Source organism: Poecilia mexicana, unplaced genomic scaffold (genome assembly GCF_051168715.1).
Source record: "Poecilia mexicana isolate PSO_F unplaced genomic scaffold, ASM5116871v1 scaffold_1, whole genome shotgun sequence".
NCBI lineage: Eukaryota > Metazoa > Chordata > Actinopteri > Cyprinodontiformes > Poeciliidae > Poecilia > Poecilia mexicana.
In genome coordinates this window covers 1317834-1339230 of record NW_028263370.1, presented here as the reverse complement: position 1 = coordinate 1339230, position 21397 = coordinate 1317834, and the positions used below count along the sequence as shown (strand labels likewise).

Genomic DNA, 21397 nt, shown 5'->3' with positions numbered 1-21397 from the left:
CTGGTACGAAAGCAGCCCATGGGCTGATGTGTTTATAAATAATGTGTTTTCTACACTGCCCTCCTCAGATGGGAGGAAAATTAGTTTAAAAGATGCCTTTCCCTTCGGTGGTATGACCTACAGCACAAAAAGAACATTTCAGTACCCTTCAGTAAAACACAAATCATTGAAACAATAAACACTGGTATTTGTGAACATACTTACTCTTCTGTGAAAGGAAGGTATGTAAAAATGCCTGCTGGATGGAAACATTGACAGCAGGGTCACAGGAACTTCCTGGCTGGGGTTGTGTATATATATGGTTTCAGCTCTTGGCAACCCCAGCGGCCTGTAGGCAGCAGAGTATTAAGATCAGCACGGAAAACATTCATCCTGAATACACTGAGGTCAGCAGGAATAAAGTGGAGCAAAACATTCAAAAGAGGCAAATCATAAATTCCTTTCACACAAACTCTAGCAGTTCATTTATGGCTTCTGTTTCACAATGTTACACAAAGGTTTACATGTTATATGTATTAGGTCAACATTTTTTTCTACATTCCAGTAAAAAAGAATTAAAAATCCCATGTTAACATTCATAAGATAAAGCATGTCTTTTAATCATTAGTCAGTACAACAAAGCAAAACTGTTTCTGAGCATTTTGTCAGCATGAAGAAGATGGAAACCATTTACATTCACTAGATGCAACTCTTCAGCTATGAGCTGTGCAAATTTCACCTGAATGAGCTGGTGATGTCAGCAGTAAAAGCACATACAAGAGTAAGCAGAAAAGGAATGCTTATAAAAAACACTTATGAGATCAGGACTGAGGTCATCTCTCTCTGGGCTTGGCCAGTCTGTTAAGCTGCGACACTCAAACATGATTCAAAATGATTCACTACCAATAAATACCGTCTGCCCTGCAAGCACACCAAGCTGAATAAGCCTAAATGTTCTACCATTTACACTATGAAACTACCACACATCAATCCATACAGCAGCAGTGCCCTAATTAGACAAAATCAAAGAACAGTGGCAGCTGGAGATGAGATTGAGAATAACTGAGTCATAGTGACAGCAGGCAACTAGGCTTATCATCAATATGTATTAGACATGGCTTAATACAATTTAAGGTTGTTCATAGGCTCCATTTGTCAAACAGTAAACTTGCAAAGTTGTTTCCAGGGTCAGAAGAGGCTTGCCCAAGATATAAAAGCGAGAAAGGCACACTTGGACATATGTTCTGGGAATGCCAAAAACTGCAGGGCTTCTGGACATCTGTATTAAGGTTCCTGTGTGTGTCGTGGAATATTAATATTTCCCCAAACCCTCTCACTGCAATATTTAGGGTTGTTCCTCTGACATGTGGTGTGTCCATCTGGCATGCTTCAACTGTAGCCTTTTCCATATTGATTGCCCGTTGACTCATACTCTTATCGTGGAAAAGAGAGACCCCCCTTTCCCATAAGCGATACATTGAGGACTTGCTCTCAAATCTGTTGAACAACAGAGGCATGTTGTGCATGGTTCTGCCAACACATTTTACAAAATATGGCATATTGAGACACTCCCAGTCAATTCAGCAGAAAGTCAAGTAAGATTTGGGGGGGAGGGGTGTTCCCCCTTTGGTTTGCTTTGTTTATCTATGTAACAGATGTGTGGATTTGAATGTATTGGTTGGGGATTTATTTTGCTGAAACTCCAATAAAATATTAAAATAGAGAAACTACCACATCTCTCCTAACATTCATCTGCTAGTCAGATACAACAAAGGTAGTCAAACATTTCTGGGTGTATATTATTTATTATGTAGTGTTTCTGGTTTTTAGATGCAATTTTTCTGGAAAGCAGGTGTATAGCAATGCAATTACAGTCTCCACGTTTGGTAGTGAGGTTCTAACAGAAAGTACAACTGTTCCACGAATACTGTTGGTGGCCTGCAGTATTTCTAACTTCAGTGCTATGAATTTTAGCTGAGCTCATGTAGCACAGGTATTTATTAAATATGTTTCAAGTTTAAAACAGGCTTGTCTCATTCAGTACTTCAGCATTTTTTGCATTGCAGAGTAAAAGTTTAAGAAAGCTTAAAATTAATTTACATAATTTCAAAACAGCATTCAATACTTCTCTTTTTAGACTTCCTAGTGAGCTTAGACATTTACATAATAGTTTCCTAATGTGAGCAGTTTTACATGCATTACAGTATTTTTGTTTCAGAATTTTTGAAATTCTCTCAAATGATTTTTACCACCTAGCTTATAATGTTGGGTTGTAGCCTTATTCCAAATAATTAGCTATACTAAATGCCATATTTGAATAAGTTGTGTAAAAACAAAGAAAATACAAAATAATATTTGAGGCTTGTACTAAATTCAAAAACTCAGAGATTTTAAAAAGTATTTAAATACAATTACTTTGTAGAGTATAAATCTAAATCAATGCTCACAGACATGGATGCTTTTGCATTTCAACCTTTGTTTTACACTTTCCTATTATTGCCAAGCAATATGGGAATCATAGGAAAGTGTGCAGAAGGCCATGCAACAGACTTGTCATCAGACATTTTAAGTTTGAACTGAACTGTTCTCACTTCCTGCTCGTCTCCGAGTGTGACTTTACTTTCATTTTAGGGAACGCCATCACGGCCTGCATGAGAATGAAACCTGGACATCGAGTTCAGTAAATCTAGGTTTTAGATTTGAATGAAATATCTATATAAAATCATATCTAATATCATAGTGTTTTCAAGGACATGTTAATTATTTTATTTATTTGTTATCCATTTAAGTGGGGGTTAGTACTTCTTCAAAACATGACATGCATTTCTAATAGTATTTTAATAGTCTTTAGCAGTCAGCTGTTCTGACAATACTTGCATAAAAAGGGAACCACAAGACTGATGAGTGGGACATTCATTTCCCCAAAGCAATTATGTGTAGTTGTGAAAACATTTGTCCAGCACTGCTGAGATTTGGGGTGCCTAGCTTCTGCATTCTAAATGCATAATATAAATCATTTGAATTATTTCTTATGTTCAACAGGATGGGCAGAAAATGTTGTCAACCTGCAGAATTAGGTTCTGTGTATTTTTAGGCAGTTCTTTTTTTCGTTTGAAATGAAAAAAGAAAAAACGAAAATAGACTCGTTTTTTTGTTTTTCATTTATCAAACCAAAATCAAAAATCGGATAACGGCTCGTCTCTGCTCATCATCTAATTTCCCATTTAGTGCAATGGAAAAAACAGATGAGCGCTCAATTTCGATTTTCATGATTTCATTTTTGACAAGTCTGCTGACCCGGACGTTCTCTCTGCCAGAGTTAAGTACACTATTAATTTGTTACAAAAAATTGTTTTTAGATGTTTTGAGGCGAGAAAATAGTTCTCATAGCTTCATCTATCCATTTAGTGAATAAAAAATTAGGCTTCTTTGAAATGTACTCTGGAGGTTTTGGAGCAACGTAGCTCCGCGTGGCCGAGAGGCTCCAGGCTCAGTGGGCGGCTGGAGTGCATCTTAACCGCAAACTGCAGCCTGATCTCGGCAAGTCACCCTGTCATTTTCTGCTGCTTATTATCTGTTCGTAACGTCTCAAAGTGTGATATGAAGAGCTTAATGTCTTTTTAGGTTATATGAACCGTTTGATACATGTACCAAAATATAATATACTTCTCTAGAGTTTGATACTTCTGAAGATATTTTGCACAGTGTTTTCTTCCAATTCCAGTTACTAATATTCCCTTCCTCATGGATGTTTTTGAGTTTGCAAATTCATTTATTTTGTGTGTGTGCGTGTGTGAAATATGCACTTCCCTTCAATTGGCTTCTTACGTGCAGTGTGAACCTTTTAAATTATTTACTTTTTATTTTTTTAGGTAGGTGGCTCTTCAGGAGAAACCTCAGCTCCAGGTATGGATGCAGCTTCCCAGAATCTCCTAGTGATCCTCTTCCTCCTCCTGACATTGTCTTCTTCACTGTCTCCTCATCTTTTATATAATTATATTATAGGAATATTTTTTTCCATATTATTACTGTATTGATTTTACATCTAAGATAAATATTTCCCAAATAAGGTCTATTTTTATAACTAGTCGTAGTTCCCTTTAAGAAGGAGGGGCCCTGATTTCTGAAACTACAATTCTGATGGTTGTGATGTCATAATCTCCATCAGGGATCAAAACAAAGGGTTGCTATCAATTTTATGAGGGGTAGATATGATTGCATTTGTTTAAGTTTGGATATCTTGTCATGACTCCAGGAACTGTAGCTGGAGCTCAGCGAAAGCAGCACTTACTGTGTCCCAAAATCCAACACTGGGGGTTGAATATGCAGAGGCATCCCATTCTCTTGTGTATATGGAGAGGAACTGTTCAAAAGAAAACACACACAAAAAGTGTTAAACATAAAGTACTTATGGTTAGCTTTCTTTAAGAATCAGTTTCACATTGAAAGAGACCAATTTGACCTGCCATTGATGTGTCTCTGAGCAATGCAGGTAGTCATAGAATTGAGTTAGTTAGCAGGTCTAAATGTAAGCTATGTGTTACTTGCTTTTCCTTTGAGGATTACCCTGGACAGCTCACTAGATCATCACATGACAACACAGATACACAAAGGACAAACAACCACTCACTCATAAACACAATTTAAACACACACAATCCATTGCTATTGCAAAGGATTGTGTGATTTTGCAATTTCAATGTTGGCAAACACTAAAATTACAATGATGACTGCAGCTCAAGTTAAGTTAAAGGTATGGCAGATTTCCCCCAGTGCGTCATAAGCCTGGCAGGCCAACAGGCTTTGCTTGCCCCCTGCCAGGCTAAGCGTTGCCTTGTTAACAATTTAAATAGGCTTTTCTTATACCCCATTAACTCAAGACTGCGTTCCACTTTGCTGGGCACTTGACTGGAGGAGTGGAGTCCTTTCTGAAAAACCAGGAGCGCATACCAATCACGCTGTTGCCAGCCTAGCACGCTATTGCGACTGCATCTCTTAGGTTTTGCACCTCGTCGTGCTCATGCACATCACCTTTCACTCAAACTAGGTGCGCACTGAGTGCCATGACAATACGAGCAAACATTTTATGTGGTGTTGGCTCTGTGTCTGTGCTGAAGCTTGATGAAGTTTGCATGAATCAGGAATAAAACTGGTTATTTTAGTACTTTTTGCTATTTATTCAAGTTTTGAGCACTCAAGGAAAGTTTCCCTCACAAAGTCTTATTGCGCTCATCAACATCTAATACTAAGTAGGATAACTGGGCATTAATTATCCAACCTCAGTTTATTCTTACTTTATGTAATGACCATTGCCATTTTTTTGCCCTTCATATTAGTAACATTTTAATAATCCGTATGTCTGGTACCTGTGTGTTTCATGTCACTGAGCACCTCTGAACACACGATGAAGAGACGAAAGGCAGCTGAAGACCAATACAAGAAGGAGGAAGTTCAATGGTTTACGCTTTCCCTCTTTATGCAGGCCAATAAACCAATCAACATGACACTCTGATCAGGAACTACATTTTACTAAGAACAGTTTTATTCCTCTATCACTGTGCAACTCCTAAAGCTAGCTCTTACAGCCAGTTGAAAGTGGCTTCAGAAATATGGCTAAAAGAAGTTCAATGCATTCTTTGCAGAGAGTTAAAGATAAGTTTCATAATCCTCACAAATCCAGTGCAAAAATAAAAACAAAGCAAAAGTTTAAATGCAACAAAATCAGCAGACTTTATATTAACACCAGCGTGTTCATCAATAAGAAAGAAAATTACCAGATGCAGCATAATTTACTGTAGAAAAGAAAAAACAAAAACTATCGTAATAAAACTAAACACAAACGATGGTGGGCACGAAAACATTAAACTTGATCAACCTGTGTTTTTCTTCTTGAGCAGTTACAGTGAAGACAACAGTTACTGCTATTTTTCTTACCCTCTACCACAGCTTCCTGCACTGCAGTAGGGTCAGCTATAGATGTAGGACTACAGTAGAGGAAGTGACTGACATGATGTTGCAGCCACTCTGCAGCTTTTCAGCTTGAGCTGCAAGTACTAAACCCTTGGTTCAGATAAACCGCCTCTCCACCATCAGCAGCTTACATGCAGATGAAACCAAGTGTGCACATACACAGGACATGCAATTTGGGAGGAGAAAGCACGCGATTTGTGGAATTGGTCTTGCAAAGTTATGAAGGGTTACACAAGGCTACCACACTGGCCCTAATGAATACTGGTTTTTAATTCTAGAAATTCCTGTTTTGCTCCTTTTCTCAAGTTTACATTTGGTGGTGAAGGTATCAAAATATATTGACCGCGTTCATTCAGCCTCATTAACATTTTTTCCTGTCAGCCATATTTAAATTTTCATTCTAGTTCATACTAAACATAAGTTTAACTTTTATAATGGAAAGATTTTACTATGTTTTGAACGTCTCCGCCTCATTTTAAAACAATATATTTAAAACTATTTGCATTAGACCCTCTGAAAACCAAAAGCCTCTGCAACAACATAAGACTGCAAATATTCAGCTGTGAAATAAAAATGTATAAAGAGAAATGTCTTTAAAGGCTCAAGGTTATAGCACTGTCAGACAGACATGAGGGAACAGTCTGCAAATGTGTTGGTGAAGAATGCTAACACTGTCTATCTAGAAGTATAAATGCTGGTTAATTCTTAACTTGTCAAGCAGTATAACTTCGAATACCGCTCCTCAGAGGGAAAAACAAGGGTAGATAAGCAATGAGGGGTCAGATGTGGAAGGAAAGTGATGCCGTCTCCCTTTGCAAAGCTTCACTGGTCACCAGTCAAAGTATTGAACTACAAATTTTAATACCGTATCAACAAAATGTATTGAAGTTTGTTGTTGGCAAACTTTACATGGGAGTAACTCAGCATATTCCCTTTGAAAAGAAAACCCTACCATCCTACCAACAAGTGTTGCTCTGTACTCTAACACACCAGTTCTGACCACTGCTCAGTACAAAAATAGCTTGTGTTTGGTGCCATTTGATCCCTGGGATGCAAGTCAAACAACGTTGGTGGTAGCAGTGACCTTAACGGTGCCACAGGGGATAGGTTAGGAAGAGAAGAGTGTGGGCCAGCCATTATTCACACAAATGTTTGCATAAGAAAACACAGCAGGACAAAAACAAGTCTAAAATAACTGTTGTTTCAAATGACTATACATCAAAAAAGTGTAAAAGAGTCTCTCTCTCACACACACACACACACACACCCCCCCACACACACACACACACACACACACACACACACAAGGAAAGAAGATCAGGCATTTTGAGGCCTAGCACAGACGGAAATGCCATTAACCTCTCTATCTGCTTCCTGATTAGCTCTTTTGGCTGGGAGAGGGTGATGGCAGACCTGGTCAGTGGCTGATAACCCACATATGAGAGGCTTCACAGCCCACAGCACCTGGAATTAAAACCAGCCATATTCTCACTCTGTTCAGCTGATGTACATAAAACCAGATACACCTTATCATCTAAGCTGAAAAGTTGTCAGACAAGTTCTTTAAGTTAACCAGACTTTTAGAAGTACTAAACTTCTTCAGTCTATCTGGATTTGGGATATTTTTCTTTTTACAAAAACATATCAGTAAAGGCTGAACATTAATCTTATTCATTTACTGTGATTCTTACTACTGCAGATGTGACAAATTAAAAAATCCATGAAAATGGTCAGTTCTAAACCAGTACACGCTGAGTATAATATCAGGGTAAGACTTTACATAATCACGATGTGAAAGGCAGTATGCATTACTCTTTTACTCTTTAATCTCTTTTTTAATCTTTCTGGAAACACAAAGAGAAAAGACTGAAATATCTAGAATCAACAACCAGACATTGTGAAGGTTCCGTGATGTTTCCAAGCTTTCACTGTGACAACCACTTACAAGTCAAGCCGTTTATATTCTGATTATGACATCTATTTTCTGAGGAAGCAAAAAGACCAGAGATGGCACTTTTTCACTTTTTTTTCTATTTTTTTCAAAGAGTTCTAAAATTAGTCAGGAATTTGGTTCTGTGTCTCTGGAACGCACCCCCCTAAACTCTGTCCATCACACCCTCTCTCTTACTAACATAAACAACAGCCTGTATGCTGGGAAAGTCTTCTAAAGGACCTTTAACACAGGCCTATTAACCGGAATCACATTTTTTCTCTTCCTTTATGAAGAAAAAACTAAGTCTCCTCATCTTCCCACAAATACTATATTCTCCTCGATATATGCATTTCTAATCTGTAGAAAATTAAGCTACACTGAAGTACAGTTCACAGTTAGTCTCTCCACTCTGACACAATCTCTTGACTTCAGATAATTAAAGATGAATTGATACTGATGTAATTTGTTTCATTCAAGCATGCAAGAAAACTTCCCATGAGCCCTGTCTATTTTCTTCATAAGCTCAACTTAGTTGTGAAAAGAAGGGTTGCATCTAAGCACCTTGTGTCTATAGTGCATCAGAAACAGATTTTTTTAAAAAGCAGAAGTTGCATGATATTGGAGGAGCTCTTACCCGTCTTCCAGAGGAAGACCATCTCTTCTTCGCTCCTCCACCACCTGCAAATAAAAGCAAAACAAGACATCATTTAGAAAGGTTAACAATGTGAAGAAATGCATTTTCTATCACAGTTTGGTCATAGAAACTGTGACCAAACTGTCACAGTTTTTATGGCTGTGACTGTATATCCAAAATATCAGTTGGGATATTTGTGGATTGCCTCATGTCTGCCACACATTTTGCAAGCATTGACATTGTACACAGGATAGAAAAACAAGTGTGTCTGACATTAACTCTGTTTTCAAAATGCACATGCAGCTTAAATTAATGAATCCAGGATTGATAATAAAATCATAGGGACAACGGTAGGATTTTTAGAAAATCAGGCATAGATACTAAGCCTGATAGTATCAGCTAAACTTCTGTACTCCAGTCTGAGCATGTCTTGTGGAAAGCTTCCCAAACACAGCTGAAACTAGATATCTACACTGGAAAAACAGGCAGCTGTTTTTCTAACTGTCAGACATAGGGCAGCGTGATATTAAGAAAACTGCTGTGATGAAGAAATAAATAAAATCTAAATGTATTCATTCAAGCAATGCACAACCTGTTGTGAGATTTATTTTATAGTTAGTAGGCAATAAGACCCAACTACAATTTTAAATCAATTTAATCCAGACCACAATAAGTAATTAAAAACCTCAAGAAAAATGTTTTCATTATTTTAGAGTCAGGAGCATTCATTATAGGGCTGAAATTTTTATAGAAAATTGTGAAATGGCGACAATATTGGTAAATATTGCGATAATTCCCTCAATTGCGTCTTCTTTCTTCTCCTTCGCATCTCTACTTCCATCGTTTGCTGACCTTTAGAATTTTGGACAATGTCACTAGTAGGGTTGTGCCGATCAATCGGTCATTGATCATAATTGGTCAGTTTCCGTGAAAAAGTATATAATCGGTGATTGCCGATCACTCTCTTGTTGATGATCACAAAAACCGATTACCTGTGTCTCATATTGTGCAGCCTGCAGAGGCCCTGTGTATCTCCCACTTTCCTTCAGACTGCACAGGCACGCAGCCCCAAACCTTAAGCAATGCTGTGTGTAACTTTAAAGCTTTGAGAGTGAACGGGAAAGTTTGTGTGTTGCGACAAAAAAATACTTTTTGGGTGAGGCAAGTCAAAATGGACCACCACAATAAATTTAATATGACATTTATTTATATCGAGACTGAATGCAGGGGGAAAAAAAGACATCCAGAGCTATCAGATAGTGGGTAAAGCAGCACATAATTGCCAACACTTATCTGGATGAGTATGATGGTCAGAAAGCTAAGCAAATAACCCAAAAAATAATTGAAGTCATCGAGCTATATGACCAGCGGTGAAACACGCTGGGTTCTACTCTTGCTGTTGGACCTCCACTACACGCTACTGGGAAGTAATATCTCAGAGAAGTATAGACACTAGAGCTGCACCAGACAGTGTTCTCTCACATCAAACGTCTCCTTTAAGCTGCAGAATGTAACTTTAAAAAAAAAAAACTAAAGTTTTTACATAACAAATAAACTTTTGCTATGTCCTAACCTGAGACAAATAATGTGTGAAAAAAAAGAATTGTTCACTCAGCAACAACCAATCAGAACCAGCACAAAGCAACTAGCTGTGCTCTCAGGCAGTTTTGATTTGGCAACTTAGGATTGCTTTATAAAGCATCCTGCATTTGCCGTTGAATAAATGTTTCCTTTTTTACATACATGATTTGAAGCAGTGTTGTGAGATTTATTTGACTGTCTGTATAATTTAGGCTATAATTTAGCTTTACTATTAAATATTGTATTACTGATTGGAGATCTTTCAGTCATCCTTTTGACTGAACATGTGTTGCATTGTGCCTGCAGTGCAAGTATTTTTGCATGTTTTTGTCTAAATTAGACTATTTTATGATTCCATTTTGCCACATCACATAGTGGCATTTATACCAAAAGTGAAAAATTAACAGTCAATCCATGTGATGAGTATCTATGATCGGCACTCATGGGTGATCGGTATCAGAATCGGCAGAAAACAACATGATCGGAGCACTAGTTACTGGGGTTCAGTAAAGGTGTGATGAGGTGTAAAACTCAATACAAGACAGTACATAATATTGAATTTACAAGAATGAGACTGGACAAGATTTAGGTATTACTTTAAAAAAAAGTAACATGGGTCAATCAGATTGACCCATGTTGCTTAAAGGAACTTTAGGGACTTTATTCTGCATTTTTCCACCAAAAACTCAAACTCATGTCATTTTTGTGGCTTCTTGAAATTCATCAGACATTAAGTAGTGCTTCAACGAGGCAATGCTTGAAGTACATTTACCATTTCCCAGTTGCTGTTGATAGCGTGTGTGCTGGGATTGTGATGAAGCTCAATATTCCCCTAGACATCCAGCCATCAGTGGCTACAAAACATGTTGCATGTTATTGTTTTCATCCAGAATTTTTGCGCGATGCTGGAGGGCAGAAAGACAATTCTTTTAGATGCAATTCATAGCCGCGCTGCCGCAGTAGAACAATTCTATTATACTGAAACCTGAAGATATAGTAGTTAAGTGCAGTGCACCACAGCAAAAGACAAAAATAATAGAAACACATTGAAGAACAACTCAAAAACCACTTGTATTCTCTTTTCTCACTTTCTGCGTTGGCTACGCTACACACAAACTTGTTGTCGTAGCAACTGACTGACAAAGAGCTCCAACTTGTGTATCAGGATTTAACAACAAAAAACAAGCAAACATTTCCCACAAAAAGAACAGAACATTTAGTTTGTTACAGTATTATGTTTTCAGGCTTGTTGTTTATTTCAACGTCTGAACACAACGTTGATTAGCTAATTAAACATCTGCTCTATTGATGACCTGTTAGAAAGTTGATGTGTGGGATGCGTTTTTTGGTTAACTGAACGAAAACACACAGAATGCACTTCACTGCCTCGTTTAAGCATTATCCTAAGGTCTGGATAAATATAGCTGATTCTGCGGCACATCAGTATTTTAAGGTTGTCAGAGTCAAGCTAGCATAGCTGACCTACTTTCTGCTACCTCTCTATTTTTATTTTAATTAAAACTTTAAAATGGAATTTGCTTGATATATAAAACTGGTCTGAACAGCTCACTATATATTATAGCATTCTGCTGGGGTTTCTCCATTACATGATACAGACAGTACCCAGAACAGAGCTGGGCACTGTCTGTCAACAACCTCTTAACCTGAACAAGTTTAAATGAGATTGAAAGCACAACTTCAGTGTGTGGGACGTTTTGTACATTCAGTGTGATCAGCAGCGTCTCTGCAGCAGAGCTCACACCCACAGGTGATGATTTCTTTCTGACTGACCAAGTGACACTTTATTTTGTTTCCACATTACTCAATAGAACCAGTTTGGCTTGCTTAGCACCTCAACTGAGCCAGAACCAAACTAAGCCACAAATCGAGCCAAAAATTCCTAATATTTAGCAAATTTGTAAAAGCTTGATTCTTCCAATTAACTTTACAGGCGGCAGAAGAAGTGCTGCAGTGACTGGAGTTTTGTCCGAATGTATGGAGTCAACAGTACTGAGGTGCTGCCCCTCCCACACTTGCTGCCCCACACTGCTTGGACAACAGGCTAAAGAAGACTCCCACATTTTTCCTATGTTCTCCAGCTAGACTCCAGCGAGAAGTAGGTGATTTGAACCTATTTCTAGTTGCTAATAATACAAACATACATGGTATGTTAACACCATAACATCAATACATTTTCTCTGAAGGCTATCAATTGACTCATATCTAGTCTAATTGATTTTCCTCTACTTTAAAATTCTAAATGACTATTCAGAATAATGGATTTAAAGGATATTTCAATAACATCTCAACATTCATAACTTCTCTTTTAGACTACAGACCAAATAATAGCATCTGACAAATATATTTGTCATTTCTAAATGAATCAAACTGAATTATGCACTGCAAAATAACATTGCATACACTGCTTCCCACAGTCCTTTAGAAAACATAACAGAAGTGACTTGGAGCAGCTTGAAAAGTTCCAACTGGTGAGTTGTCCAATTATGGCCCCAAGCACATTTAAAGGGGATTTAACATGCAAAATCCACTTGTTTAGTCCTTAAAGTTGTGTGTACTTTGAGTGTCTTGAAGTGCAAAAAATGTAAGTTTATTCTCTTCTGGATTATCAATTTTGTAAAGCCACCCTTTTTTTCCTTGCAGCAATTTTGTCATCCAAGTTCAGTTCCGTCGAAATTGCAAGTTGATAAGTCAAAATGTTCGGTTCAGAGCCTATTTACCCACAAGATTCTTTATATCCTTCTGCAGGTTCGTCATCTTCATTCTCCTACTTTGGGTCAGACTGATGGGGCGTGAAATGTCTCTTACATTTAAAAAGACAGCAGCAAAATAAGTTGCTCTAAAACAAGTCTCCGATCAAGGGTAAACGAGTCTGTGTAATAATGAGTAATTCAGATCAAAGCATTGCTGTTCCACTTCATATAGACCATAAGTTAATGATTTATATATGAAAAGGAAAAAAATGTAAAAGCATGATATATCCACTTTAATGGAAGCAGCAGATTTTTTTTCCCTCCAAGAAAGCACAGAAAAACAGTCAATTTGGGAACAGGGCGGCAGGTGAAACTTGCACAAGCAACTGTTAAGATGTGTTTAAACTTGTGGAATTAAAGCTCAACTAACAGAAAACTAAAGACTGTTTTTATTTTAAATTAGACCAGTATTGTCAAACTCCATTCCCCAACAAGTACAACACACCTGAATTAAATGAGTGAGTTACCTCCTCATGCACTCAGTTTCTACGGAGTCCTGCTTATAACCAATGTGATACAGAACGCACACAGCTGAGAACCAGCTGTAGAAAACACCAATGCCATGCTCCGCTTGGAGCATGGCATTGGTGCCACTCTATTCATTGTGAAATGTGACACCCAACAATATCAACAATTTCACAAACCTCAATGGTTTGAGTGAAAGAACAGATCCAGTTCCTTAAATTGATATGAATATGGTCATTATTGCAGCATACTGAGGGAGTATTTAGAAACTTTATGAACATATACACTGAGCATATAAACTGCATCATCTGCATTTTTTTAAACACAGCATACATTCTTTTGTTAATCTACAAAAATGTACCACACAAATGTTTTTTAAACCATGTTTTTTCCTTCTTGCAATTTTCAGCACCGTCTCTTGAAAAAAAGAGTCCTACAGAAAATGCTGTTCAGCCCTCAGGTAGCACCAAACGTCAGGTGATGGCCTCATGACAGGTTATCTGTAAACACTAAACTGCCACTATGTGTATTTTCTGTGCACCATAATTACATAATCATCAGGAATGTCTACAGCAAAATGATAAGAAAAATGGTGCAAGCATCAGATAATTTTTTTTACGAGAAAGACAAAAACTGGATGTGCAGATAACTAAAATGTCAAAGAAGCCTTTAAACCAACTTACAATACACTGTTATCTTACATTAAATAAACTATTCAGTGCACATTAAAATAATCAACTGCAGAGAGTGGTCCTTCACTGTGGTTTCTTTAGGAGTCAGAGGCTGAAATTCACTTTTTGAAACATGGGGAATTTGTACACTTTAGGAGGTGGGGGTTCAAGGTCGTGTATTACTGTATTTTTCAGACTATAAATTGCTCCTGTGTACAACTCGCAGTCAAAAAATATGTCATGAAGAGGAAAAAACGTATACAAGACACAGTGGAATAGTCACAGAAAGTCACATTTGTTGTTTTAGAAATTGTTAAACATGACCTTGTTCAGGAACATGGTTCCCCTTGTTCATTGTTTCTGATACACTGGTATCTGTGCTCTAAATAGTGTGCTCTGCTGGCGAAGTGGAGCAGATACTCCTGCAGTGGAAAATTTGCCGTGATGGAGAGGCAGTTGCACTGCATGCAGCAGTAACACCAAGAAGGCCCTGCAAATCATTTATACTCATCTCCTTGGTAACAATCAGGATGTGGATACATAGCTGTACCATTCACAAGCCTCTCCTAGCAAAACGTTTCTTAAGAACTAGGGATGCTCCGATCAGGTTTTTTGCTGCTGATTCCAATAATGATCATTCATGAGGCCGATCTCTGCTGATCACCTATCTTTGCCCATCGCCTGGAACGGCTGCTAATTTTTCGCTTTAGGTAGAAATGATACTATGTTATCTGGCAAAATGGAAAGATTATCTGGTCATAAATTCACCTAATTTAGACAAAATAGACATATTTTAATACACATCTAAAATCTTCTTTTTCTTTTTTTTTCTTTAAGTTACATGCTGCCGCTTTAAGCAGACGTTCGGGGTGAGAGCTCAGTGTCTGGTGGAAGTTGAGCAGCGCTCCGTCTGTGAAATATTACTAACAGTAGCGTGAAGCGGCGGTCCAAGAGCAAGAGCAGAACCAGCATCTTACGCTGCCAGCTTGAAGACTTGAAATATTTTTCGGGTTATTTGTTTCGCTTTCTGACTGTGATGCTAATCTGGGTGAGGGTTGGTAGTTGTCCGCTGCTTTACCCGGTATCTGGCCGCTCCGGATGTCCTTTTTGTCCTCCATTGAGCCTCAATGTAGCCAAACTCCGTCAAGTGCTTGTTTTTTAAATGGCATATTAGATCCGTTGTGTTGATGCATTTTGACGTGCTTCACTCCCAAGGTAATTTTCCGCTGCAACATGGAAACATCCCCACTCACTCTCATAGTGTTATAGTTCCACACGACAGGATTTGTTGCCGCGTGTTTGCTCAGTGTGAAGGAAAAAGGAGATAAGCTGCACACAGGCTGCGTGTGAGATAAATGTGATCGGTTTTGGTGATCGGCAACAACAGAAATCAGCCGATTATGATTGGAGGCCGATCGATCGGCGTACCTCTATTAAGAACCCAACTGTGGACTCTTTCCTCCAGCTCTTGTCTACTTACCCATTTGGTTTTCTCTGCTTCACTTCTTCCACCTAATAACTTGGGCCTTAAAGGATATTATGTATTTCCCAGGCACATAGTACCATTGTATTAACACAAATAGCTAACAATGTTCAGTTGTTATAAAGATGCAGTGTATATCAAAAACAACTAAAAAGAAATTTGACACCTTGAAATTGAGTATGTCTCTTTAAGAAGCTCCTGTTCTTTGACATTCATCACAACAATCCTTCTCATTATACTGTTTACAACTGTTCTCAGGAGCACTGGACACAGAAGCAGCTCATATGATGAGTTCAACAGACAGTTCTAGTGAGTGTTTGGAAGTGCTGCTGCTATTCTGAAGGAGAGGTGTAAGGGGCCACAGTACTTCAGGTATGCTTTTGATTAGGAAATAACATATAAAGCTCAAAAAGTTGATTTTACATAATGCTGCCCCTTTAAATGAATGGCATACTTGTAAGCAAAGAAAAACACATAGGAAGAAATGTAACAGTAATTGAGAGATGAACTACAGATCTGGTCACATTTGTACTTTAGTTCCTTTTTGTCTCCTTCACTTTTTGTTGGCAGAGCTGCATCTGCAGCTCTCTATTCTTGCTTGGTTCCATGATCTAATCTTTTCCTGCTCTCATCCTTCTCAGCTCCACCTCCCTTTGCAGCAACAACTCTGTTGAAATAAATACTTAAATAATTAAATTGGTGATGTGACCTCTGACTATGCAGAACTGGCATCACAGGTAACCCAAACTATTTGCACTGAGGTAATTAGTTGCTCATTTCTCCAACTCTTTGGCTTGCATCAATAATCACATTGGTACCCCTTCTCTCTTGCTTCCATCTCTTCTTTCTCCCTCATCTGCCTCTGCTTCTTCGTTCTCCAGATTAATTGTTTCTGCAATAAATTAGCCAGTTTTTAAAAACTCCTTTGGGAAGACCGACACTCCCAAAATTGGAAAAATATAAATAAATAGATGGCTTGATAAAGAATTAATGTGGTAAATATTGGTAAATGTGGTGAAGGAGAAGGATCCTGTTGTCATCTTGGAAAATGAGTCTCAACCACTTCAAGGCCTGCTGGCCGGATACATTAGCACCTTCAGCCAGAGACTCATGTTGTCAAAGTGAACCACAGAGCGAAACAGAAGCCAAGTTTAAGCAACTTAAATCTAATTTTCCCGACACTCAATAATAGATTATTTTTAGATGAACATATGTGCATTGTTATTTGTTATTTATTGTTGCTTGTTATTTATACTTACTGAAATCATTATTTCCCACCAGGTTTTTCTTGGCTCTCCCCCTACCAGGCTAAGCATTGCTTGTTTTTGATTTTAGATTTAAAAAAAAGAAAAAAAAAAACTTGAATTTTTTTTTTTAATAAGCCGGATTTCAAAAGTCTCTGTTGCCCTGAAGAAGATGGGTTTATAGTTGACGTATTTAACAGGCAACAAAGCCAGGAGAGCAGACTAATCCAGGGTTTCCCCCAGTGTATTATACGCCTGGCGGTCCGCCATGATTTACTAACCCCGCTGCCAGGGGGGAAAATAATAATAATAATAAAAAAATCGGGGTTTTTTTGTGGTCATTTTTAAGGCTGGACTGCAAGTGTCTCTGTTGCTCTTAGCATTTCACTAGCAGAGCAGATTTATTCCTAAAGGGTAGGTTTATAATAGATAGGTTTATAGTTTATGCATTTAAACCCGACAGCGCGGACCAATCACACAGCTGGCGCCTCTGTGCTTTGCCTCGCGCTGCTGCTACTTTACCTCAGCGCGGATCACACGCGCCTCCTTTCACTCAAACTGGACACAGGCTGACATGTATGGATATTTACATCGACATGCTGTGAGGAATTATGATCCTTTGGTGAACTCTACGTAAGAGTTTAAAACCCGCCGCGTTAGCTCTGGTTGCGCAGCTCAGTGTGAACCGAAGGAATAACTTGTAGCGAATTCAGAGGTGCGCGTTGTGGAGTGGTGAGAATGATTTATCTTTGTGAACGAACAATTATATGAGCCGTTTACATCTCAACACGTTGCCCAGCGTGTGGCTCTGTGTCTGTCTTCCCTGTAAAGTTTATGTCTGTGGTCCCGGTTGGCCGGAGCGTTTGTGGATAACGAGCTGCGCTAATCTCATCATGCAGGTTCAGCCCGATGAAGAGCTTTAACGCTCTCCTCGGAGTCACGCATCTGACAGACAGTGAGACGTAAATTGACATTTACATGGTCAATTGATGACATCACCTTAGCCCCGCCCATTTCCAACAGGAAGTAACATGTTTTTTTCAACTGGATGTCTTACTTTTACTCTATGATTCATATGGGTTTCATCTAGAAGTGTGCCAATCAATCGGCCATCGATCATAATCGGCCGATTTCCATGAAAAAGTGTATGTTTGGTGATCGCTGATCACTGTCTCTTGTTGCCGATCACAAACCCCTGCATCTTGTTTTGCTATGCACCACTGGTAGTAACATTTCACAGACGGAGCGGCGTTTCTACAACACCCGCAGTGAACTCACACCAAACGTCTGCTTAAAGCTGCAACAGGCAACTTAAACAAACAAAAAAAGATTTTACATATGTATTAAAACTTTCACTATGTAATAATATGAGATAGATAATCTCTGAAAAAAAAATCGATCGATTTGACTTTTGCATAATTTATGGGACTGAGGACCTACTGTTAAATACTTTACTGATTGCAGGTTTTTCAGTTGTCCTTTTGACTGAATAGCTGCTGTATTGTGCCTGCAAATATTTTGTAATTTATGTATAAATTAGGTGAATTTATTGCCAGATAATTTTTCCATTTTGCCAGATCACGTAGTAGTATTTATACCTAAAGCGTAAAATTAACAGCCAATCCAGGTACGGTTGTCCCTAAATCACACATGCATCATCTGATTTGCACCAAACTGGATATGCATGACCTTTGTTCACCTCTAAGGAACCCAATAGTATTGGGTTATTCCATCAGCTATGTTTCCTCACTACATCAGCCGATCTGCACCAGATTGGTTGCGTCGTCAGGGAGCGATGCCGAACTCATCGATGTGTATCGCCTGGCAGACAGGTGCGGAAACTGCGCGAGAGCTTCGGTGGTGGCGAGTGGGTGGTGTTGAGAAAATAAATTTAAAATGAGCTAGTTTTAAAACTTAACATGTCTTGATTCAAATACCCTAATTGTGGTTTTGAAATTAGTAATGTATTCTGGCCTATTGACCTTTATGTTACTTGTAGTTACAGCAGATGGTTTGCTAGGATCGTTTGAACTGCCTTTTGTCTGTGTGGGAAAAATACAGTAGAAGTTCCAGCTTTTCACACTCATCTGTGAAAGGCCGTAAACACGGCAGGAGTTTCTGGCTTCAGATAGAGGGTCAGAGACAGCTCCTGGTTGGATGAGCAAAGATACGCCTTATTTGAATAAATTAAAGATAAGAATACGCCTTAACTATAAAACTTTCCACATAGAGTAACAAATCAGATTTGCTCTTGCAACTTCTCCAAAGACATCTTTGCTTTTCTTTCTTTCTTTCTCCTTCTTTTCTATTTGTCTCAGGTAAATGAATGTATGTCTCTGTTGTTCTGCAGTTTCTGTTGTAATTTTATGCATTGTCTTCTATTGGATTAAACTCTGTAATTCTGTGATGTCAACACGCATTGCTGTTTTCTTCTGAGTGACTACACATGGCCGCCGTGAGAGGACCCGGGATCATAAAGGAAGAGAGAGAGCCAAACTTTTCCAAAATCAACCTCATTTTAATTATCAGCTTTATCGACTCTTACCGTTTTTCTTTCCGTTGATGGCACTGAATGAAAAAAAAAGGCTCAACTCCGATGCTCTCCCCTGACCCTCCCTTCCTCATTTCCTTTGTGTAATGTCCAGCGCACACTACATGAGTAGTCCGCCGATTGTCGGCCCATTTTCAAAACCTGAGAGACCACACATTAGCAAACAGAAATCCTAGGTATAATGGTTCGATCGGGTTCGATCGTGCCGTGTGGTGTCCAGCCACATGGGCACAAAATAATAGCTATAAGTCCCGTTAACTAATTTTAAAACCAGGCATTAATCAATGCTTTACTAGAATCTACCTGTGATGCATGTGGCTAGAGTCAGCGTAAAGTTCTGACTGAATGAAAATCATTATAACCTATTTATGCCACGTTAACGAAGAACAGTTGAAAACTTACCGGGTTTATCAACTACGGTAGCAATTTGGCTCCATCTCCTCTCCTTGTCATTTCTATATTCTTTGTACGAAATGTTGAATAAACATTAATGTTGTTTCCACATATAATCTCCGATGTCAGCTGGACTTGGGTTGCACCATGTCAGCTGTTTGGGATTCCCCTCCGTAATTTCCCCTCAAAAAGCAGAGAATCCGTGCTTTCTGATTGGCTACCTGTCACATTCAGCTTTAAGCTCCCAGTCGGGGAAAACCCCTGCTGATGTAGATCAGAGCTACCATAACACACCATACACTGCAGAATGATCGGATACAAAACCGCAAGCGACAATCTTGGAACGCCCAACGTTCTAAGATTGTTGTAAAGGGATAATAGGGGCAAAAAATCGTGTAGTGTGAACTATTGCATTAGGTCAGGGGTGTCCAAACTACGGCCCGCGGGCCAACTGTGGCCCGCAGTCCAGTTTTTATTGGCCCGCAGCAAATTCTGAAAATATAACTGAATATGGCCCACACAAGAAGCTTGAGTTCAGCTCTGCTGCACTTCTCAGTTTCAACACTAGATGGAGCCAGCCACAGAAATGAAATTAAGAGAAGAAAAACCATTACTGTGAGTCACCAGAAATGGCAGCACCGAAGAAACGCAAAATAGCAAGTGAGTGTAGGAGATTTCAAACACGGTGGGAAAATTAGTATTTTTGCAAAGAAATCAACAGAAAATGTGTCTGTTTGATTTGCAATGAAGATGTTGCTGTAATGAAAGAGTATAATGTACGTCGACATTATGAGACCAAACATCAGAGCTACACATCGTACACTGGTGCCGAACGAACACAAAAAGTCAAGCAAATGGCAGCTAGCCTGCAAGCTCAACAGCAGTTTTTTTTCCATGCTAACAAAATACAAGAAAACGCCACAACAGCAAGTTATGAAGTCGCTAAACGTATTGCCCAGCACGGCAAACTGTTTTCAGATGGTGATTTCATAAAGCAGTGCCTTATCAAAGTAACAGAAATAATGTGTCCAGAAAAAGTGCCTGATTTCAACAATGTGAGCTTATCCAGAAATACAGTGGTGCGGAGAATCGAGGACTTGTCAGCTAACTTGAAACTTCAGCTGAGAGACAAAGCTTGTGCTTTTGATTTTTACTCAATAGCGCGATGAGAGCACAGATGCCACAGACACCGCGCAACTGTTAATTTTTTTGCGGGGAGTAGATGATAATTTTTGCTGTACGGAGGAGCTGCTTGATATGATGAGCCTAAAAGGCACAACGACGGGAAAATATATTTTTGAAGCTGTGTCAGAGGCAGTTGAAAAAATGGGGCTTAAATGGGACAAGCTCTGTGGAGTAACAACGGATGGAACTCCAGCCATGACGGGCGAGCGCAAAGGAATGGCATCGTTGGTGTGCGCCAAGGTAAAAGAGAGCGGAGGTGAGGCTGTTAGGATGCACTGTATAATCCACCAAGAAGCACTTTGTGCCAAGACTGTCCAGCTGGGCGATGTGATGAACACTGTTATAAAAACTGTCAACATAATTCGAGCTAAAGGACTGTACCACAGAGAATTTCAGGCTTTCCTATCTGACATGGACGCTGAATACGGGGATATACTCTACCACTCTGATGTGCGCTGGCTCAGCCGCGGCTCTGTGCTGCAGCGGTTTTATTCGCTACGATCAGAAATCGACCAGTTTTTAAAAGAGAAGGATCGAG

At 39.0% G+C, this 21397-nt stretch overlaps 1 protein-coding gene across 3 annotated transcripts in view; it reads right to left on the bottom strand.

Annotated features, from left to right (window-relative positions):
- The window catches only part of tmem131l (transmembrane 131 like), a 90379-nt gene that overhangs the window by 62423 nt on the left and 6559 nt on the right, over positions 1-21397 (bottom strand). For all 3 annotated transcript variants that reach the window (XM_088009832.1, XM_088010148.1, XM_088010448.1), the window contains exons 3-6: positions 8516-8559; positions 4271-4342; positions 205-328; positions 1-117 (exon numbers count right to left, since the gene is read on the bottom strand). In XM_088009832.1, coding sequence (XP_087865958.1) covers positions 1-117; positions 205-328; positions 4271-4342; positions 8516-8559 — 357 coding nt within the window. The remainder of the gene's footprint in view (positions 118-204; positions 329-4270; positions 4343-8515; positions 8560-21397) is intronic.